At 36.6% G+C, this 25,138-nt stretch overlaps 1 protein-coding gene across 4 annotated transcripts in view; it reads right to left on the reverse strand.

Moving 5' to 3' along the window:
* The window catches only part of DGKB (diacylglycerol kinase beta), a 1,179,919-nt gene that overhangs the window by 812,957 nt on the left and 341,824 nt on the right, over positions 1 to 25,138 (reverse strand). For all 4 annotated transcript variants that reach the window (XM_053714112.1, XM_053714113.1, XM_053714111.1 and 1 more), the window contains one exon: positions 22,701 to 22,775. In XM_053714112.1, coding sequence (XP_053570087.1) covers positions 22,701 to 22,775 — 75 coding nt within the window. The remainder of the gene's footprint in view (positions 1 to 22,700; positions 22,776 to 25,138) is intronic.

A 25,138-nucleotide genomic window follows, 5' to 3' on the forward strand; every position in this document is an offset into this window, starting at 1 on the left:
TACGGCGATGGGGACCAGGTTCGCACCCAGCTACGCTAACCTATTCATGGGCAAATGGGAGCGTATTTTTTGGGAGTCATGCCCAGCAAGTGCGGACCTGGTCCTCTATCGCCGATATATAGATGACATCATCATCATATGGAAGGGGACACAGGAAGACCTTGATTACACTATTGAAGTAATGAACAGGAGTACCAATAACTTGAAATTAACATATACATGGAGCAGGACCGAATTAGTCTTCTTGGATCTTAAAATTGAAATAGAGCAAGGCAAAATAGAAACGTCCACATTTTTCAAACAAGTGGATAGCAACAATTTCATTCATAGAATGAGTTGCCACCACAAGTCCTGGAAGGACAACATCCCAAGTGGACAGCTCTTAAGAATAAAGAAAAATTGCTCCACTAATGAAAAATGGGAAGAACAAGCAAGACTGATCAAGAACAAATTTCTGGACCGAGGGTACAACGAGAACAAATTAGAACAAAAAATACAAGAAATCAGCCAAATTGAGAGAACAGAACTAATGAAATACAAAAGAAAAGAAAAACCAATAGAAGAGGATATACTCAATATCAACATGATAACGGAATATAGTGAGAATAAAAATATTATTGAAAATATATTTCGTAAACATTGGTCATTATTGAAGGACGATGAGATTATAGGCAAAAAACTACCACCTCAACCAAGGTTCGTCTACAGGAAGACCAAGAATCTAAAAAGTAAGCTAGCTCCCAGTTTACAAAGAAAGAAAAAACCAGGTGTTAAAGACGTTTATGGGAATGAGATCAAAGGCTTCTTCCCTTGACCATCATGCAAGGCATGTAAGTTGGTACCAAATCTTCAACTTTTAGCTGCTATCATACAAAAGAGAAACACAGAGTTCATGATTTAATTCGATGTCAAGATAGCGGGGTCATCTACATGCTACAATGCTCTTGTGGGCTTCAATATGTGGGCCAGACGTCAAGGACCCTGAAGGATAGAATCCGTGAACATCTACTCCTTATCCAGAAACTTAACATGGACACAGCCTTATATCGTCACTTCTCGACCAAACATCAAGGAAATACAAAAGCCTTACAAAAGCCTTATCCTTTATGGGGATACAAAAAGTTACGAAATGTTGGAGAGGGGGCAATTATAATAACAAATTGCATATTGCAGAATCCAAGTGGATTTATAATCTCGATTGCCTTTATCCAAAGGGACTAAACAATAAGGAAGACCTCTCACATTTATTCAACATCTTTTGATACCCCTAAAGATAGACGAACAAGCTATATAACGTTTAACACAGATGAAGAAGCAATTATATGGCTGTGAAAATCCGGGAAAATTTGTGACACTTATATATTACCCTCTCCTTATGTCCTGTCTCTCAATTGTTATGATCTATCATCGAATATCGAGATAAATATCTCTTAATTTTAAGACCTTTCGCTATGTAACATTCTAACTGAATCTTTATGGTAGAAATAAAACCATTAGGATCTAGGAAAACACAACCCCAGACGACCTATATATGAATAAGTGATATATCAAGATTCCTTTCCCCTCCTTTCCATCTATTATCGACCTTCATAATATACATTCTCTACATTTTTTATATTTGTTCTGAACCTAACTATCAAACATGGAGGTTGTCTCATAAAGAGTACACTAGGGAATAGGACCATTCCTAATCCCTAATCTCATTCAGATGGCTATTTTTTATATTAGTTCTGTTAAAGAACCCACTCTGAAAAATTTGGGAGCTAATAGAGCCCTGGGACCCTAAATATAATGGAATTTAAATCTAATAAATCAAATAAATCTATAAATTCTCCTGAAAGTTTGGGAAGCTAATAGAGCCCTCGGAATCTAAATACATTAGATCTCCTCATGGGTTGTCCAAATTGATAGAGTTATTTTATTACCCAGCCCAGTACCTCAATACGAGACTATTCCCGTCTCCCACTTTAGAGAGACAATTATCCAACTTTCTAAAGCAATACGACTTTCTCCACTACAAGGATAAAATCAAACCTTCTTCCCCCCCCCCCCCCTTCTTCTATCATCATTCTTCAGAAATCAAGTTAAATGTCCTTTAGAGATATAAATCATTTATACACTGCAAAAAGTTAGCAGATTGATCTTTAGCACACTACTTAGGGTAGTTATCCATAGTTGTTGTGATACAAACTATTTCGTAAGAAACAATATCCACTTATTAAAGAACAAACTATTCTGTAGGAAATAATTTCTATTTGATATACCGATTGAGTAGAGATATTATCTTTTAAGCTTATTGGCTCCACACTAAGATACAATATTTACAACATCCAGGTAGAACATTTAGACTATGTCTCTATAATATAAGTCGGATCGTACATTCTCCGATTATACTTATTAACAATTTTTTAATTTTTTAATTTTTTGAAGTGGCTCTGAATCAAATATCCATATAACAATTTGGAAATTTAGACTCCAGCATTAGATTGTGCTTTCCTAATACAATCGAGATTGAATCGATTGTAATAGATTAGAACAGATTACAACATGTCACTCATTTTTTAAACAATTTAAAAAATTTTCTTACTGCAGCATTCACCCAATTAGAGAAATCAATTTCCTTTTAGAAGACAATGTCTGACACCGCTAATTTACTTCATCATAGGACCTCTTGATATTTCATAAGAAATTGAAGTATATACATATCATATATATTTATATATTGTAACACCAACTCCATCAGAGACTAACTTCTGTTTAGAAGACAACGTCCGATACGCTAACTAGCATCATTATAGGATCTCTCTATATACTATATAGGTTGCTCTATATTTATTCTTTTTATATTTTTAGTAATGAAAGTTCTGACAATACATAAGAAATTTCAGCTTAACATTATGCTCTAAGTAATCGAAGCATAAATATATCTAATACATTTCATGATTTGATTTAAGTTTTATTCGTTTTTCACTGAATAGTAATAATATATAACTAACTCACTCAGCTGACAGTTTATTATTAAAAAACCATAACCAACACTAATACTGTCAACACACCCCTCTACATATATCCTATCACCTCGCGGCCAACAGGTGACGTCACATCCAATGGGAGAGCCGGGTTACCGGCATATCTAAAAATACGAATAATTTAATTCATCAACTAGAAAATAGAAAATTTAGCAAACCGCAACAACCGGCTATATAGATCATTAAAAATAACAAAGAAAAATTTGAGCTAGCTGCAATTAACGGCAGCCTTTACCCACCGGAAGTGACGTCACCAATATACGGAGATTAGACTCTCGAGTTGAAGTTCAAAATTCTATCCATTCAACAGCTATAAAAGGCCACTAGTAAGTACAATAACCAGTCTTGATAAAGGCCTAGAGGGGCCAAAACGCGTAGACTGGTAAGCCTAATTCTATTGGAGCAATTATTTATAAACCTGCTACACATTGTTTGCATTTCTTTCTTTTCACAGGAAATTTTTTTGTATATTGCACACACAGTTTGTTTTTTAATATGGGTTCCTGTTCTGTCCTGTGAAATTGACCATCTCACATCGGAAGAAAACAGGAGGAAAAGTTTTTCATAACTATTTGGATTTCTTTTTTCACCAGCACAATTGTTATGTTTTTTGTTTCTTGCATCATCTAATTTTAACATATCTTTTTTGAACCACGTTTTTTAAAAGATTTTGTGAAACACTCAATTTTTCATTGTTTTGGATTGAGCTCATTTGTTTGGACTGCTATCTTTGGGACACTCTGCTGACATATTTCTGACACATCTTTGAAGATTTTTTGTTGTGATTTAATTTACCACAAGTTATCACTAGTGATTTAATTTTTTGGACACTAATTTCTGGACATTTTTGATCACTATATGGTCACTATTATCTAATTGTATTTTTGAATTTTTGAATTTTTGTAGTACCATCCTCAGCGGCATCAGTTTTTTATCAAGTCATATACATATGTCTATTTAGACCCACTTATATTTTATTACATTTATTCATTGTTTTGTAATATATTTTTATTGTAAGATTCATGGATCCATGAAATAGGAATTTCAACCGTCTAATTGTTTTTAATTTTTGTATAATAAATTCCTGCTGTTATCCTTCACACCTAGCCTCCGTAAGTTGGCGCCTGGTCACTCTATTCTTTTACTGTAATTTTATCTTTGGTGAAAGCTAGGTTTCACCACTGCCGGGCCTATAGGTGTTAGTTGGCGCTTGAGTATACACCTACATATTCTTCGTTGTCAATCTTATCCTTGTGATGGTCACAGTTGGATATTTATGCAGATGGATTAATTTATATTGTGGTGCTATTACATTGGAAATGAAGTAGTATAGATACCAGTGGATCAGAAACCGTACTGTATTGACTCAATTTTAGTAACCATAAGATCTAGACCTATTGAGTGAAATTTTCACAGATGTCCTGCAATCCTAAAATTTTTGATAGTGTCATATTAAAACATCTTCCCAGTGAATTCATAGAAATAAATTATGTTACCTTAATAACATAGGTATCACTAGTAATGAATATTGTTTTTAGCCCAAAAAAATACATCAGCAATTTTTTCGCCAAAAATAAATATATATCTAGACCATTAGAGAAGTGTTTTGATGTTTTTTTTTTTTGCTAATTGTAAATTTTGTAGGGGGTATAGCAACCGTGGAAAAATAATGGTTTTAACTAAATTGACTCTCGCCGCTAAAGATAAAGGAAAAGAGGTCCATAATTGCAGATCAACTTTAATTTTTTGAAATAGAGAGATATAGTTATCATTATACCAGTATTTAGGATTTTTATGTAAAACAAGCCCCAGATATTTAATGGACTCCATCTCCTTAAAAGCATTAATAGAAAATCTGGAAGGTGATTTACCTACGATCATCAGTTCGCTTTTCCCAGTATTAACTCTATACCCTGAGAAAGAGCTAAACTCTTCCAACAGCTGGATCAAAATTGGAATGGATTGTTGTGGATCTTTTATAAAAAGTAAAATATCATCTGCATATAGTGATATATTCAAACAAGACGAACCTAGTGGGATCCCAGTTAAATATTTTCTCACCTGGATCGCAAGTGGTTCTAGCGCTATGTTGAACAGTAAGGGTGATAATGGGCATCCTTGTCATGTACCGCGCTGCAATAGAATTTTAGAAGAAGTAGTCCCATTTACCACTAGATAAGAAATAGGTTCTGAGTATATTCTATAAATGCATTGTGCAAAATTCCCTCTAATACCAAATTTTCCTAATGATATAAATAAGTGCTCCCACACTATGGAGTCGAACGCTTTAACTGCGTCTAATGTTAAAACTGCCATGTCATGTCTTCTATTTAGCTGCTCATGATTCCATGCATAATCCAAAAAAGTTGTTAGTTTACGTATATTCTTGCTAGAATTTCTATTGGTCATGAACCCAGATTGATCTGGATGAATAAGTTTTTGTAGACAGAGCGCAAACCTGCTAGCTAAAATGGCTGTTAGAATCTTATAGTCAGAGTTTAAAACCGATATCGGTCTATAAGAAGCTGGGTCCTCTGCGTCTTTGTCTTTCTTTAATATGAGAGAGATATTGGCCATTGAAAAATAAACTAAAATCGGCGTATTGTCTGTATAATATTTATTAAAAAGCAGCTCTAAAACTGGCACTAGTTCTTCCTTTAAACATTTATAAAACTCTGATGGAAATCCATCTGGGCCAGCCGCTTTGTTACCTTTCAATTTATCAATGGCATTGCCAATTTCTTCTTTAGTTATAGGTTCATTTAATACCTTTAAGTCCTCCTCTGAACTTTCTGGGGTCACTATTTTTGACCAAAATCTCTCTTGATTATCAACGTTTATCTCTACTGTAGAATATAAATTCTGGTAATAAGCAGCAAAAATTTCGCAAATTTTCCCTGTTTCAAAATGTCTATTCTCATTATCTTTAATGACAGATATAAAGTTTTTTTTCTTTCTACATTTAGTAAGACTAGCTAGATATTTAGCTGACCTTCCATGGAAACCCCTATAAAATCTGTTTAATCTTAATTCCTCAGCTATCAGTTTTTGTTTTAAATAGAGATCTCGTTCCTTTCTAGTAGCAATATAACTGTCCCAGTTTTGCTGTGAAGGATCCTGTTGTACCTGAATATACCTCTTCTGTACACTTGTTGCCAGTGCAACTTCTCTAGCTTTAATCTTTTTTGAACGAACATTTAAATACGCAACAATCTCTCCTCTAAGCACAGCTTTAGCCGCTTCCCAAAAAATTTCAATTTTATTTCTATACTCAACATTATCCATAGCATATTCATGCCATTTTATTTGTAACCATGAGCGAAATCTAGGCTCAGAACATAAAGAACGAGGGAAAGAAAATACCTTATTCTGGAAATTACCTTTGTTCCTCAGAAGGACTGTTAAAGATATTATTGCGTGGTCCGATATCAGGATCTCTCCAATATCAGGCTTTACTTGCCAAATAGAGAGTGATTCAGCAACCAGGAACAGGTCGATCCTGGAAAATGTTCTATGCGCACATGATTCACAGGTATATCTGAGACTGTCAGGATTTTGGATCCGCCAAATGTCGGCCAATTTTAATTTATTACAAAATTTCTTAAAGTATTTTGCTGTATATCTGTTACTAACTATATTTCTTTGTGAAAATCGATCTAAAGCAGGATCTAATGTCATATTAAAATCTCCACAGACTACTAAATTTTGGTTTTTATATGGAAATACCTTATTTTGAATTTTCTCCCAAAAATCCACTGATAATCTATTCGGTGCATATATATTGCAAATTACAAACTTTATTTTTTTAACTACTATTTGAAGTAGGATATATCTCGCTTGACTATCAACCTCTATCTTGATTATTTTATAATCTAATTGTTTATGCAATAAAATTACTACGCCGCATTTTCTATTTGAACCTTTAGTAGAGATTACTTCACCAACCCATTTAATATTTAATTTAGCTGCTTCTATCTCATTTAGATGAGCTTCCTGCAGACAAACCACGTCAGGCTGCATCTTACCTAAAGTTTTAATCACTAGTTTGCGTTTCACTGGGGATAATATCCCCCCCACATTCTAGGACAACATACTAACACTACCTGTCATTTTTGTTTATTATCAAACCATCTTCCCATTTTTTGTCCTCGAAAAATACAGAAAAAAAACAAACAAAAAAAAAAAAAACATGTAAAATACCAAACCAAAAAATAATTAATCCGACAGGGAACCTTCATCCTAAACATCAAGATCAATAAACAGACATTTTGACGTGTATTCTGTACATTTCATTGTTATCCCACAGTTTTTAAAAATTCAATAATCTCAGTTACTTCATTAAATACTTGTCTACTGCCTTTAACATCTATTACAATTCTAGCCGGATACATCAACCATGCATTTATACCTTTATTTATTAACTGAGTACAGTATGGAGCCATGATTTTTCTTCTAGCAGAAGTTTCGCTGGAGAAATCCTGAAACAACAAAATCTTGTTGTTACCGAATATCACCGGCTCATTTTTCTTTTTCTTAAAAAGATTCAGTAATTCTATTTTATTCTGAAACTTCAGGAGTCTGAAGATAATCATTCTTGGTCTAGCTGACCCATTCTCCACATTTTTTCTGGGACCGGTTCTATGTGCCCTCTCCACAATCAGAGGTAATAAGTGTGCTGGCATACCCAGGGCCTGTGGCAAGGTCATCTAAATAAATGTCATGAGATCTTCAAACTCCGGGAGCTCCGGAAGGCCAATAACTCTAATGTTATTGCGCCTGGAGCGATCCTCCAGATCCTCCAGGCACAATTGCATATTATTTATTTTATCCTCATGTTTTTTAAGAATTCCTTGCTGTATATTTGTCTGATCCTCTAATACCGATATCCTTTCTTCGGCTTCAACTAATCTGATTGAGAAATGTTTAATTTCTGAAGTGAGTGTTACAATGTCAGTAGAGATCACTCCTAGCTCTTTCTTAATAGAATCAAACTGGGGTGAGAAGATGGCCGACAATTGGCCAATTATGGCCTGGGTAACTAAGGGAACTGAATCTGACATAGTATCTATGCTAGTGTCTGCTATCTTAGTTTTCTTATCTTTAGATTTTGCCGGCATTTTTGGGGAACTAGCACTTTTATGAGTAATACATTTTTCCATTGATAGAATAGAAAAGAGAAAAAGAAATACCAAATAATGTGGACACTCTCAAACCAGTGAGAAAAAGAAAAAAAAAAAAAATTCTTTGGCGTGTTAGATAAGTGAATTGAGTGTTAAAAAAACCCTGATAATGTGTAAAATGAAACTATTTGTTTTGGCTGATGAGAGCGGGTGTGTATCCTATTTAGGAAAGAGAAAAGACATAAAGTGTCAACATGTGTGAATAGGAAAAATTTCCTAGCAAGTAAGATTAAATTTATATTGGTGTGTGTTGAGGTGCTTATGTGTGTAGGAGGAAAAACTATGTTAATTTGCTGAAAAAAGCCAGCCTATACCCTATTTAGGAGAGAAAACAATAATAACAGTCTCTGTAAAAAAAACAACACAAAAAATCACTTCAGATAGCCAGGCGGCAACAATGTAGCTCAAACCTCAACTCAAACACTATAGCAGGGAGACATCTCTATAAAAGAGTAATTTCACTAGATCATACTTTAACTGTATCAAAGTGGGAACTCCCTTGTAACTTTTTAAAAGGCTCTGATCACACTTTATATAGATTAGTTAGACTTTACACTTTGCGTATTGGGCAAAAATACATGCTTAACCCAATTATGCTCCCTTTTATGCAAACCTAGAAACAAGAAAAGAAAAAAGAGAGAAAAAAAACCCAATAAACTACTGAGAAAACAAAAGACTAAGAATAAACAGTTTTTGTTTTTCTCTTCCTTTTTCCCTGTGGACAGGGGAAAACAAAGTCACTCAGTTCACTTTACTTAAACCAAAATTGCCATATGAAAGAGGTATAATCCACCCTATATGCATTTTTCAGCTTGCTGCGCCAAGATAATTAACTCAGTGTCAATCCTTTCCGTGAATGGATTCTGCCCAAACCATCTCAAGGGTGATTTTTAGCCCTTTTAGTCACTTTTAGCCTAATGAAGAAATAGGTTTCCTTTCGGTGAGTAAAGAGATGTAAAAGTTAGCAAATATACTTGCAGTTCCGAGGTATGCACTTCTAGTGCCGTCAACCCGAGAAATCTGACTTCTGGCCCGTGCGCCTCCACCTGCAGGAGACCTCCGCTACATTTGCAGCTTGACCTAGACAGTCACACAGAGCCAGCTCGAACACTGTAGCCCACTTCCACCTTGCCAGCACTCTGGGCCTTTCCGGAACTTTCACGTGAGATGTCAAGTCAAGGATCATTTCGCCGCACCCGGGCGGCTCTCGCGGGGACACGTCACCAAACCAGGCTGTGACACTCGATCCGCTGCAAAGGATCCCAGATACCAACAGGATCACGGTAATTATGCACTCCCTGCTTTATTCCTACCGGGTCTCAACTGCGGCAGTAAGTCCCTCTATGAGGGGAACACTCTTCGAGTCTTGGCTTATAGAGGCTCCATAGCTTAATTATACCCCGGAAAATCTCTTTTACTGAGCGGGTATATAGTATAAACAGGAACACTTCAACAGTTAAAAACAGGAATGCGGCTCTGCCGCTGGCCTCACAGGCCTTTTAGACTTTCTTTCTCCAGCACGACGGCCTCGCCGTGGCCCCACCAAAACCCCAGGGTCTGGGGCTATAGAGCAGAGAGAGGGGGGATAGAAGAATGATGGTAGTCAGCCAGCACGCCGACTTGCAACATGCGGCCAGTAGTCTCCACCCCCTAACAGGAAGTCATATTTTTCTAATAGCCTGTTACTATACAATCAACTCAAAAACTCTTCTAGAAGAAAAAAAAAATAAACACTATCCAAAAAAGTAGTTTAATGTCCAATTTATGCATAATTTCAAAAGGAGCATGCAAAACCCGTAACACCAGATCAAGATTCTATGAAGGAGGAATAGGCTTGGTAACAGGTTTAAAGTGAACCAGAGCCTAAAAAAAAACTATGAACATCAGGAAGATTAGCAGACTTTCAGTCTAACAAAACTGAAAGAGCAGAAATCTGCCCCTTTATGGAACTGGAAAATAAGCCCTTATCTAGATCATCCTGCAAAAGCCTTGAAATTCTTGAAATAAAGGCCTTCCAGACCTTGTGATACATTTTCTTAGTTACAGGCTTATGATCCTGAATCAGTTTCGATCACAGAATCAGATAAAAACTCTGTTTCTAAGGATTAAGCATTTAATTTCCATGCCATCAAGTTCAGAGCCTTGAGATCTGGATGGAAAAAAAGACCTTGGGACAGACGGTCTGACTGCAGAGGAAGAGGCAACAGAGGCAGCTGGACATCTGAGCCATATCTGCATACCAAATCCTATGATGCCAAGCTGAGGCAATCAGGATTACAGACGACTTCTCTAGCCTTATCTTGGAAATCACTCTGGGAAAAAGAACCAGAGGTGGAAACAAATAACAGGTTGAAAAACAACTAGAGCATCCAATTACTCTGCCTGAGGATCCCTGGACCTCACAAAGTACCTGAAAATTGTATTCAAATGAGAGGCTATCAGATATATTTCTGGGAGACTCAAAGGATCCACAAGCTGATTGAACACATTCTGGTGAAGAGTCCACTCCCCTTTAGAGATTGTTGACTGAGGAAGTATGCCTCCCAGTTATTAACTCCTGAAATATGAATTGCAAAGACAAAACAAGAATTGGCTTCTGCCCATGAGAGAATCCGAGACACCACTTTCATTGCCAGGGAACTGCGAGTTCTTCCCTGATGATTGATATATGCCACTGCTTTTACATTGTCTGTCTGGAAACGGAGATAAGATTCCCTTTTCAACAGAGGAAGAGAAGAAATAATTCCACAGCGCCTAAATAGACCACCTAAGCTCCTCCTAGTGGCAAGATCTCTCAACTGGATCTCAAGAGGAACTTGGAAGGATGCAGTAATGAGGAGCGCTAAAAGAGCCGATGGCTAAAGTAGCCTAAAGCGGAATATATAAGGGTATGCAAAGGTAATGAGGTTGGTTCGAGTGTAAAATTAAAATGGTTATATAAATAAAAATTAGATGACATTTATTTGAACAAAAAATAAACTTCCGTTTTGACGAAAATCTTTGGTGCTCAAACACAAAGAAGGCCATTAGCTAAGACTCCCTTTATAAGGAGGTACTCTAATTCTAGTCATTACCAGTCTTGAAAAAGGTCTTGTTGAAGACCGAAATGCGTAGAAAACGACTATTTTGGAAAACGGCTCAGGCTCTCACTCTGGTAAGCAATATACCATTTTTCAGGAAGTTTTTTAGCATTATTGCACTATGTTATCTATCTTTTATAGGGCATAGGATATCGTTCAGTACCATTGTTATTGAAGATTAACCTGAAGATTTTATTGGGAAGCATTGAATACTATGGAAGTTTTTAACATGGAAGTCTAAGACCATTTAATACCGGATACAGCCTAAAATTACCATTGGATACAACCTTTGGATACTGTCACTATAAATATCATTGGACACATCTTTGGATAATATCTCATATATATACACATATATTTTCTATATTTTTGATTTTTTTAACTCATATTGAATCCAGGCATTCTGGTTTTTGATCATCTTTTTGTATTTTTTGTGTACACCTACACATTTTTTCTTTTTAACCCACAATATTTTTATACATTTTTTATTGATTTTTAATTTTTTCTTCTTGGACACATTTTTGTTATACATGTGTGATTCGGTTCGGTTCGATTCTGAAATTTGGAAAATTCTGCAAATTCGGCGATTCGGATCGAACTGAATTTCCGAATTAAAATTCTGCCGAATTTTCCGAATCGAATTGATTCGTAAATTCAGATGGCCATTGGGATTACACTAGTATTGTACAGTATGTTAGGTTAACACCTAATATACAGTATAATACTAGTCTAATCCCACCTAACACTTACCGAAATGCCGAATTTACGAACCGAATCGAACCGAATCAAACCGAATCCAGCCGAATTTCTTCGCATCCAAATGAATCCGAAATGAATCCGAAACTAATTGATTCAGAATTTTCCGAATTTGAATCGATCCGAACCGAACTTCGAAAAATTCTGAATCGATCCGAACCGAACCGAATTATCTCGCCATGCACATGTCTAATTTTTGTAGCATTTGCAGTTTTTGAATATATCTCATTATTAAGATAAGGATTCTGGACATTATTTACCTTTTTTATGTGTGTGCATTTTTTGTATATTCTCTGTATTGTAGATCACTTGGCAGATCTGACGTTGGTTATAACGTCACTTTAACACATTGTTATTATTGCACTTTATCATTTATAATATACTCTGGGTTACATCTACTGTATCCACTGTACACAACTTTGGAACTAGATAGCATTATGTAGCCTACCTTACTCTGTATCCATTGATTACCACTGTGGATATAGACACCAATGTTAATCTATGCTTTTGAGATTTTTAGATTCTTATTCATATTTGTATCTTTTTTGTGTTCAAATAAATGTCATATCATTTTTTTTTTATATCACCATTTTAATTTTAATGTTTATTCTCTAAACTCGAACCAACCTCATTACCTTTGCATAACCTTATATATCCCCCTTTAAGCTACTTTAGCCATCGGCTCTTTTAGCGCTCCTCATTACTGCATCCTTTCAAGTTTCCCTTTTCAACAGAGCCCAAGCTTGAAGGGCACAGAAAATTGATTGGTAAACTTGCCTCCAGAGGATACCAAACTCCCTGAGCTGTCAGAAACCCACAAAAAGCTCCACAACCTGAGAGACTTGCATCTGTAGTGATCACAGTCCAGGTAGGATGAGCAAAAGAAGCCCCTGAATAATAAACTGATGATCCTGCCACCAAGTTAGAGACTGATTTTACTGGGATTCAAAAATATTCTTTTAGACAGCTGAGTATAATCCCTGCACCATTGACGCACCATACAAAGATGAAGGGGCCTCGTGTGAAATTGAGCAAACGGAATTGCATCTGAGGCTGCAACCACGAGACCTAGGACTTCCATACACAAAGCCACTGGAGGAAATGTGAGAGACTGAAGCTTCAGACAAGCTGACACCAATTTCAACATTCTCTGTTCTTATAGAGAAAAACTCATGAATATTGAATCTATTTGGAAACCAAATAAACTTTTGTTTGAGGAACCATAGAACTGGAAAATTGATTCTCTAACCATGCTGTTGAACAGTTGGTTGGTGGAGGGAGAAGGGAGGTGTGTGAAACTCGATCTGCAGAAATAGAGACACAGGACAAAGAAAGTATTTTCTTGTGAACACTTTACTGAAGCAAAAATATAAACAATATTCTGGGTTGGGGAAAAGGGAATAGAATACCCAAAGAATAGTAGGCTCAAGTCTTTCAACAAGCACGGACTACCCAGTGGGTACTGTTGGTGAGTATACGGCTTTCAGGATGCAGATAGACGTATGCAGGAATCCTGCCAGAGATCATGTTTTAGTTTCAGGAACAAGTTAAGCATACACAGGTATCACAGCAGAGATACTTGGCTTCAGGAGCAAGGTAAGCATACACAGGTATCATGGCAGAGATGCTTGGCTTAAGAAGCAAGGTAAAATAAAAGTAAGAACGAAGTGTCAGCGCTAATCAGCTAGGATAGAGGTGAGTAATGAATCTTTATACTGATTACTATGTGTTCAATATAACAACTAAAACAATGTATCTATTTGGAGAAATATTATAACAAAAAAAGGAGAACAGTAGTGGCTTGTGTGATCAGAGCGCCTCATGAACAAGGCCAGGTGACTGAAAACTCCAAAGGTTTGGAGTAGAATAAGTGGTGATAATCAGGTATGGTATATGGAAAATGTAATCATAACACATTAGTCATAAAACAGAAATAAGTTCACAATCATAAAATCATAAAATGTGGATCCACAATTCAGTCTGTGTGACTCTCACAGAATTTTTTAGCAGTTTTTTTTAACTTTTTTCCAATTTTTTACTTTTTTCTCCTTTATTTTTATTTTTTGGATTTTTGATCTTTGTTTTTTTTTTTTAATTTTGTATTTTAATTGTGTTAACTATACCACCTCAGACCACGTCCAACCAGATCACATCTTCTTAAGTCACCACATTCAACTTATAACCTCATAAGAACTCTTTTGAACATTAACCAAACAGGTTTGTCCACTCTGCACCACTCTTACACCACCACACCTTCACAGCCCTAACACAGATTTTTCAGCAATTTCACACCCATCTTATCGGGTATTACCAATACTAGGCTGAGGTCCACCAGCTGGATATCCCTTTGTTTTTATGCTTATTTTTTTATGTTTTTGCTTTTCACTTTTGCCTGAATTGTTGATCGACATTTTATGCTTTTATGATTGTGAATTTATGATTGTGAATTTCTGTTTTATGACTAATGTGTTATGATTAAATTTTCTGTATACCATACCTGATTATCACCACTTATTCTACTCCACACCTTTTGAGCTTTCAGTCACCTGGCCTTGTTCATGAGGCGCTCATATCACACAAGCCACTATCATTCCTATACAGGCTAACTAGATAGCCTTTGTTCAGAGCTATAGGTGGGTCTGTCTCTTGGCGCTCTATCTATACAATACATGACAAAAAAAGGAGAACAATTAAAGAGTAATTGTATAAAAACTGAATGAAGGGCTGGTGTAATATTAATAGTTAGGTAGTCAAATTCATAAATAAAAAAGTGGCTAGGTGATCAAAATCAATAAGGCACAACTATATGAAAAATGCAATTAAGTTTAAAAAAATAATACTTACAATGATGGTGATGGATAATGTACAAATAAGAACAATTTTATTAAAACTGATTAAAAGGGAGACGTCTCCCCAGACAAATGTAATAGTAGTGGGCAATAGGCTAACTAGTCATATATAAAAAATTACTTGAGGAAAAGTTTGGATTAATATATTCCACCTCAATTAGAGGGATAAATAAAAAGTACCTTATGAAGATAGGAGGATAATGACAACAACATTTCCAGAGGTTCCTCTATGTATCCGGAAATGACTTGCAGTACAAACTTGCGGTACAGACTTGAGATGCAATACCTTTTGAGGATTTCACGAAGTTGTAAAGATGTGACTGTATATACAGTTGAATCAGTAGCGTGATGTTCTTCGCAGTAAGGCTTGTTTTTTGTGGTGCGTCTCTTTTCAACCGTTCCAGGTAGATCCAGTTACACTTATGCGAAGATTGGCTGGCGTGTATCACTCACAGGAACAGCTGATAGCTGTTTTTCCCAGCTGAGTCTGACTAGCGTCTCTGTGAGGGTCAAAGGGCACCAAATTTAAGGTGGAAATGGTGGCAAATACCACTATTTAAAAATGAGGGTAAAAATGATTACCACTAGTAGTGGCTAAAAGATGGCTATATAAAAACAACCCAAATGTCCAGAAACAGTGTAAGAGATGACATAATGTCTGTTTTTGTCCGTATACACCTCCCTTCGTTCAGATTCTGAATTCCTTGGGCTAGGTGTATTTGGGGACAAAGTGACAAAGCAGCAAAGCAGGTAGGAGTCCTGGTCAACGTGTTTCGTTCACATTAGGGGCTTTATCAAGACTTATAATTTGTTGCTTCTTCTTTGCTCTTTAAAAAGAGCTCCTTAGTATCCCATTGGTTAAAGTTTTCAACAACTTGTTACCAATTAACTAAAGGTGGAATTTCATAATATTTAGTTTATGGAGTTAGGGTGGTATTACATAATACATCACTGAAACAAAGGTTTATGAAACAAATAATTTGCTGTGCCTTAATATTAGCTTAATATTTCATCTCTATGATTTTATATTCAAGATTTAGGAAATTACATATAAATGAATAAGTGATGATGAATAAATAAATAACGAAAAAAAGATACTTTGACTTATGTTGATTGTGTATTCCATCGATATAATTATAAAAAAGGGGATATATCTATTTCTGAGTTTAGTCCTAAGGGATTTAGAGTATCCATTTTATAAATCAATTCTGCTTCTAATTTGAGCAATTTTTGCTCTAAGTTACCTCCTCTCCAGAGATGAGCTGTCCTGTATTGCACTGAAAAGAAAATAAGTTTGCTGGTTATCAAACTCAATTGTTTGGAATAAAAGAAGGAACTATTTCTACACCCATACCTGGTAAAGTACAAGTCTCATGAGCGTTCTGAGTGACAAAACATTATAAAGGCTTTGTCAAAGTGTTAAAAGTATTGTAACAATTTGGTTACTGAGGATTCTGCTACAGATGCTGACAATCTGATTCTCCAATTGGATCAGAACATAACACATGACCACTACGTCAGCGAGACCCGGAAGTGGCAAAGTAAGTGCCAAGACTGACAAGAGAGGTACGTGTGTAAAGGGTCTGAGTCAGAGAAAGCATAACATAGAAAAACTTTCAGATTTCGGTGAGTAGAATCCTTCTGGTCATCCGGAACTTTAACGCTTAAACGCTTATTGATAAACACATTTTTTCATCTTGGGACACTCTTGTTCAATAGAACTTGAATGATGAATCCTCTAAACATTTAAAGACTAATCATTTATGTTTTGACATTAAGGAATCCTCTCAAGATACTTTGGAATTATAACACACAACTAAGAAAATATTCTAAAATGGCAGTGCCGATAAAATAGTTGTTATAAAAGCAATACTGAGATATGCTGCTAAGATCATCAGTTTGTTTTTAATGAAAATATTGAAATCATATATTAGCATGGTATAATTTGACGCATATATGTTTATTTAATCACTATATATATATATATCTATACGTGGATCCACGATTTTATACTGATAAGCTAATTAGCTAATCAATTGGTGCGCATTAATATTTGTAACTTTATAGAAATATACAGCTAGATCACAAGTTTTTGTCGGTAAGGCTTGCGAGGCTAATGCTCCTTTTTTTCTTACCGCTCCCTTAAGCCAACGCTGGTATTACGAGTTTTCTTTAATCCGGCGTTAGCCTCAGAAAAGTGAGCGTTGAGCAAAATGTAGCTCCACATCTCACCTCGATACCAGCGTTGCTTACGGTAGGGGTAAGCTGTCAAAACGATTTCCCCATAGGAAACAATGGAGCTGAGCTAGGTGAAAAAAACCCTAACACCTGCAAAAAAGCAGCGTTCGGCTCCTAACGCAGCCCCATTGTTTCCTATGGGGAAATAAAAGTTATAACTGCACCTAACACCCTAATATGAACCCCGAGTCTAAACACCCCTAATCTTACACTTATTAACCCCTAATCTGCCACCCCCAACATCGTCGCCACCTGCATTATACTATTAACCCCTAATCTGCCGCTCCGGACTCCGCCGCCACCTACATTATACTTATAAACCCCTAATCTGCTGCCCCCAACATTGTCGACACCTACATTATATTTATTAACCCCTAATCTGCCCCCCACATGTCGCTGCAACTATATTAAATTTATTAACCCCTAATATGCCCCCCCCAACGTCGCCGCAACTATATTAAATGTATTAACCCCTAATCTGCCGCCAACGTCGCCTCACTATAATAAAGTTATTAACCCCTAAACCTAAGTCTAACCCTAACACCCCCCTAACTTAAATATAATTTAAATTAAACTAAATTAATTTAACATAACTAAATAAATGAATCCTATTTAAAACTAAATACTTACCGATAAAATAAACCCTAAGCTAGCTACAATATAACTAATTGTTACATTGTAGCTAGTTTATGATTTATATTTACTTTACAGGCAACTTTGTATTTATGTTAACTAAGTAAAACAGTTATTTAATAGTTATTAACTATTTAATAAATACCTAGCTAAAATAAGTACAACATTACCTGTAAAATAAACTCTAACCTAAGTTACAATTACACCTAACACTACACTATAATTAAACTAATTACCTAAACTACCTACAATTAATTACAATTAAATTAAATAAACTACGAGAAAACCCCCCCACTAAATTAAAGAAAATAAAAAAAGAATTACAAGAATTTTAAACTAATTACACCTAATCTAATCCCCCTAATAAAATAAAAAAGCCCCCCAAAATAATAAAATTTCCCTACCCTATACTAAATTACAAATAGCCCTTAAAAGGGCCTTTTGCGGGGCATTGCCCTAAAGTAATCAGCACTTTTACCTGTAAAATAAAAATACAATACCCCCCAAACATTACAACCCACCACCCACACACCCCTACTCTAAAACCCACCCAATCCCCCCTTAAAAAAACCTAACACTAACCCCCTGAAGATCACCCTACCTTTAGCCGTCTTCACCCAGCCGGGCACAAGTGGTCCTCCAGAGGGTCCGAAGTCTTCATCTGATTGGGGCAGAAGAGGTCCTCCAGATGGCAGAAGGCTTCATCCAGGCTGCATCTTCTATCTTCATCCTTCCGGAGCGGAGCAGGTTCATCTTCAATCCAGCCGACGTGGAGCATCCTCTTCAAATGAAGTCCTAACAAAGAATGAAGGTTCCTTTAAATGACGTCATCCAAGATGGCGTCCCTTGAATTCCAATTGGCTGATAGAATCCTATCAGCCAATCAGAATTAAGGTAGGAAAAATCCTATTGGCTGATGCTATCAGCCAATAGGATTGACCTTGCATTCTATTGGCTGATTGGAACAGCCAATAGAATGCCAGCTCAATCCTATTGGCTGATTTGATCAGCCAATCGGATAGAACTTCAATCCGATTGGCTGATTACATCAGCCAATAGGATTTTTTCTACCTTAATTCCGATTGGCTGATAGGATTCTAGATCGGATGAAAACTTCGGACCCTCTGGAGGACCACTTGTGCCCGGCTGGGTGAAGACGGCTCAAGGTATGGTGATCTTCAGGGGGTTAGTGTTAGGTTTTTTTAAGGGGGGATTGGGTGGGTTTTAGAGTAGGGGTGTGTGGGTGGTAGGTTGTAATGTTGGGGGGGTATTGTATTTTTATTTTACAGGTAAAAGAGCTGATTACTTTGGGGCAATGCCCCACAAAAGTCCCTTTTAAGGGCTATTTGTAATTTAGTATAGGGTAGGGAAATTTTATTATTTTGGGGGGCTTTTTTCTTTTATTAGGGGGATTAGATTAGGTGTAATTAGTTTAAAATTCTTGTAATTCTTTTTTATTTTCTGTAATTTAGTGGGTTTTTTTTTTCGTAATTTAGTTTATTTAATTTAATTGTAATTAATTGTAGGTAGTTTAGGTAATAAGTTTAATGATAGTGTAGTGTTAGGTGTAATTGTAACTTAGGTTAGGGTTTTTTTTACAGGTAAGTTTGTACTTATTTTAGCTAGGTAGTTATTAAATAGTTAATAACTATTTAATAACTATTTTACCTAGTTAAAATAATTTCAAAGTTGCCTGTAAAAAAAAATATAAATCCTAAGCTAGCTACAATGTAACTATTAGTTATATTGTAGGTAGCTTATGGTTTATTTTATTGGTAAGTATTTACTTTTAAATAGGATTAATTTATTTAATTATGTTAAATTAATTTCGTATGATTTAAATTATATTTAAATTTGGAGGGGGTTAGGGTTAGACTTAGGTTTAGGGGTTAATACATTTATTATAGTAGCGGTGACGTTGGGGTCGGAAGATTAGGGGTTAATTAATGTAGGTAGGTGTCGGCGACATGGGGGGGCAGATTAGGGGTTAATAAAATTTAACTAGTGTTTGCGAGGCGGGAGTGCGGCGGTGTAGGGGTTCATACATTTATTAAAGTGGTAGCGATGTCCGGTCAGTAGATTAAGGGTTAATAATTGTAGGTAGGTGGCGGCAACGTTGGAGGTGGCAGACTAGGGGTTAATAAATATAATGTAGGTGTCAGCGATGTTAGGGGCAGCAGATTAGGGGTTCATAGGTATAATGTAGGTGGTGGCGATGTCCAGTCGGCAGATTAGGGGTTAAACATTTTTATTTTAGTGTTTGCGATGTGGGGGGCCTCGGTTTAGGGGTTAATAAGTAGTTTATGGGTGTTAGTGTACTTTTTAGCACTTTAGTTAAGAGCTTTATGTTCCGGCATTAGCCCAAAAAACTCTTAACTACTGACTTTTACATGCGGTAGGAGTCTGGACAGGAGAGGGTCTAACGCTCACTTCTTCCAAGACTTGTAATACCGGTGTTAGGCATATCCCATTAAAAAGATAGGATACGCAATTGATGTAAGGGGATTTGCGGTAGCCTCGAGTCGCGGAAGAAAAGTGAGCGGTACACCTGTACCTGCCAGACTCGTAATACCAGCGGGCGTTAAAAAGCAGCGTTGGGACCTCTTAACGCTGCTTTTTAAGGCTGACGCCAAACTCGTGATCTAGGAGATAAGTAGTTATACATAATTACATTGTGATACTATTAGACTCCTAATGTTTATTAATTAATTAATTATTAATAAATTATTTTAATTTATTCTGAGGTTGCATATGTTGATATTACCTAATTCATCTGGGTATAAGTTTTATATATGAATACATTATATTTGTAGTTAGCTCCTTAGCGCACTCTTTCACCTCAACATATGTCCAGAAACAGGGTAAGAGATTAAATAATGTCAGTTTTTGTCTGTATACACCTCCCTTTGTTCAGATTCCGAATTTCTTGGGCTAGGTGTATTTGGGGAAAAAGTGACAAAGCAGCAAAGCAGGTATTAGTCCTGGTCAGAAGCAAGGTAAGCATACACAGGTATAACGACAGAGGTTCTTGGCTTCAGGAGCAAGGTAAGCATACACAGGTATCATGGAAGAGATGTTTGGCTTCAGGAGCAAGGTAAGCATACACAGGTATAACAGCAGAGATTCTTGGCTTCAGGAGCAAGGTGAGCATACACAGGTATCACTGTAGAGATGCTTGATTTCAGGAACAATGTAAGCTTACACAGGTATCACCATAGAGATGCTTGGTTTCAGGAACAAGGTAAGCATGGACAGGTATCACTGTAGAGATGCCTAGTTTCAGGAACAAGGTAAGTATACACAGGTATCACCGTAGAGATGCTTGGTTTCAGGAACAGGGTAAGCATACACATATATCACAGTAGAGATGCTTGGTTTCAGGAACAGGGTAAGCATACACAAGTATCACCATAGAGATGCTTGGTTTCAGAAACAAAGTAAGCATACACAGGTAACACCATAGAGATGATTGATTTCAAGAACAGGGTAAACATACACAGGTATCACTGTAGAGATGCTTGGTTTCAGGAACAGGAACTGTAGGTGTTATTAACTTCAGGATCAAGGTAAGCATACACAGGTATCATAGGAGAGGTTCTTGGTTTCAGGATGAAGGTGAGCATACACAGGTATCACAGGAGGGGTTCTTGGTTTCATGGTCAAGGTAAGCATACACAGGTATAATAGAAGTTATTGGTTTCAGGATCAAGGTGAGCATCCACAGGAGCCAGAGAAGTATGCTAAGTAAAGGTCAATAATGCAGCCCATAGTGAAGGGCTGCTTGAGCTTTTATAGGAATTCCACACCTGATTCCTTGGTGGGATTTCCTGTAATCAATAGGATGGCCCTTTAGAGTTAGGTAGTGCGTGGCCGGCCGCGCCTAGGAAGTTGCAGTGGCAGCAGTCTCAGATGGATCTCGGCATCTCTTAATGTGGGATGCCGAGAAGGAATGTAGTCTTGTAGTCTTATTTAGTTATTTGATTTTGATGTATCTGATAGTTTAATGTCATTACTCCCAATGTGCTTTAAATGAGAAATAGAATTCAAAGATTTGCAGAAAGTTGTTGAATGTATTAAAGGGATAGCAAGCTTAGAATTTAAATGTGCATGAGTGGAATTGTTTTAAATAGAATCATTTTTGCCAAATACTTCCATTAGCAAAAATATTTCTAGTAAATGTTATTACTGTTTTTCTGCAGCATACTCATATATGCTGTGAGTGCCCCCTGCACTGGTATTCAAACACAATGCCTGCTCAGAGAGCTCGCTGTGGTATGTATTGCTTCTGTGAATACTTCCTTTGGGCCATACAAGCCACTGCTGACTCTCTAAGAAGGTAATGTGTTTGATTGCTGGTGCACAGGGCACGCACAGGATATCTACGTATGCTGCTGAAAAACAGTGATAGCTTTTACTAGAACGATTTTTGCTAATGGAAGTATATACCTGAAATGCTTCTATTTAAAATTGAAATGCACCCATGTACATTTCAAGTTTGAGCTTTCTATCCCTTTAAGCAAGACTGTGTGAATAAAGATGATTTGTAACAAGACTTTTATTGTACCAAAAAGTGATTTTTTTTAATACTACTGTATTATTTGTCAATTTCCTATGTGAAATTTGCCAATTCCATAGTCTCTCTTATTTTCTTAAAAAAAAAAAATGGCAACCATACTAGGACCTGACTTGTCAGCTCCTCAATGACATCTTATTAACATATTGTGTGCAAAATATGATTATTAAACGACATACAAATGTAAAAGAAACAAATTCATCATACAAACAATATTACATATATTTACTTCCTACAAAGAAACAAAGCAGCATAAAGACATTTAAATACTCATGATCATTAGGAAAATATAGTTTTCTATTGAAAGACTAAAAGAATCATGTAAATACAAATATATTAACTCCACAAGAAAAAAATCTTACCCTGGCATTGGTCCAATCCCAGCAAGACTATAAACCTGTCTTGGATTTAAAAGGTACTGAAATTTTCTGTGTATCCTGCAAATAAAAAAAGATAATGAAAAGTCACTAACCACTGGTTCACTTGATGGCACAGCAAACTTATTGACTTATATAGCATAATAAAAACTTAATCCTCACATCATATATACCAATATAGAATATTTTCTTAATGAATAATTCACTAAGGTGATAGAAAGTGTAAGAGTGAAAAATGTTTTTCATAATAAGGTAAGAAAATAAAACTCAGCACTCCAAGTTGATAACGAAAAAAAATATGCAGAAGAAAAAAATCATATTATGGTTTATGACAAAAAAAGGAAGCTTAACAATACAAAACAATGTAGGTTAAATAATATGATAAAAAAATTAAATTGAAAAAGAGTATTTACAGCTTGAGAATGGTGACAATTTATTTATCAATAGCCACACTGTAATAGGTCTCTAGTAAAAACTATTGCTTTATAATGAGAATGCTATAAAACACTTGCAACATGGTCCCCATTTATGAAGCTCTGTATGCAGCTATGGGGCTGTTGTGTTGCAGTCTTGCTTATCCAAACCTGCAACTGAAAGTTGTTTCCTAACCTGTCTCCAGATGTCAAACATCTGCAACTTATTCATCCTGGATGACTGACAAGCCCTGTTCTTGTTCATCTGGTTACAGACGGCAGGGCTGCATGAGCATTTGCTTGTGCAATATCAAATTCCAGCAGTAGGTGCGGCATAGGAATAGGTGCTGCATAGGAGGACTAAAGGCATGCAAACTCTTTTCCCTGTCTGGGAACATTGTACACACTGAACTTGATAAATGGGGACCTATATCTGCTGCTATAATGTGTAGCTGATTAGAAATCAATTTGTGTTATGGCTGTCTTGAACTGTTGTAGAGTCCTTACACTAGTCTTAAGGCAGCCTGAATCTTAACAGAGACAAAACAAAAGTGAAATATCTGCAGCACTGAGTACACACTGGTACCTATATTGTATAGATGCCAAGTCTATTAAGTATATCATGTGAATTCTATGATTAGCCCAGCCCCCTCCTAAAACCTATTGCAATAAAGTATAACTGCAAACTAGCCCCACTGCACCTAACAATAAATCATACCAAATCTAGCCCCAAACTGTAATAAACCCAACTTAATTTTGTCCAACTAGACTCCCTAACACAACTACCATCCTCTTAACATAAGGCAAAAGTTCCAGGGACTTCCATTATATACCCTCCCACTATATCATCTCCCAGTAACACTGAAGAGACCCAACCGTTACAATTCCTTACTAACACCCAACAATACCCGCTAACACCTAGGATCCTCAAAACAATTACGCACATTAAAACACCTATAGATTTGCACTGCAAACATTAAAACACCATAACAAACAGTAAATTAAATAAACCCTAACAGTAAGACAAAAATGTCTTACTGTTATTTCAGTTCCTGTCTCATTTATCTTCTGCTCTTTCATCCAGCAGCAACAATCTCCATTGTGGTCCTTTTCTTCATTGATGTCTGGGCCCAATCACAGATCAGAAGAGATTAATGGCTCAATTTTGACAGTGAGCCCTCCCACTACAATTCTGTTTGGTTAATATGATAAACTTACAGGATCGATTAACAATTCAGTTAATTTGAAGACGTCTCCAGAGCAGGTGTTCTAAAGAAACTGGTATACCATAGGAATGTGTATACTACGTCACTTCTGGTGATGTATTATCAGCTGTTGGAGAGGTGTGGTGCTCAATGCGCGTGCGCAAGAGGCCCAACCTCCTCCAAACAACTATTTAAGGAGATTTAGTACATAACAACGGGATTCTATGGACCGTAAACTGCAATGCGCATGCGCACACGGCCCTACTCCTCAGTGATCCATTGTGTGCCGCCGACTTGCCGAATAAGGTGTCAGTTGACACCAAAACATTTTGAAACTTAGGTTTGGAATTTTGTAATAAAGGCTATATTTTTCTATTAACTCGGGTGACTGCTCCAATATTTTATTTCGGTGGGGTGGGGTAGGGAAGGTGAGGGTGTGTGGTGTGGGTATCATGACAGTAGCACTATGCTGTCACATTTGTCACTGTTTTTAGCTCACTCAAATACACTCAATGCGACCGCAGTGCGTGCAAGTGATTACGGGCCATATATTTCCTCGACCCGTTTACATTACATCAGCTGTTAGGAGGAGGTTGGGCCTCTTCCGCATGCGCAATGAGCGCAACACCCTTCCAGCAGCTGAGTCACGTGACCTAAAGTGACGTGGTATACACATTCCTATGCGGTATACCATTTTCTTTAGAACACAGGAAATGAAGAGGACTGAAAGATCTATTTTTGCTAGCTGGAGGAAACTGTAAAGACTGCAAACTCTAGAAGTGGAATTATGGAAGAACATTCTGTT

Source organism: Bombina bombina, chromosome 5 (assembly GCF_027579735.1).
Source record: "Bombina bombina isolate aBomBom1 chromosome 5, aBomBom1.pri, whole genome shotgun sequence".
Lineage (NCBI taxonomy): Eukaryota > Metazoa > Chordata > Amphibia > Anura > Bombinatoridae > Bombina > Bombina bombina.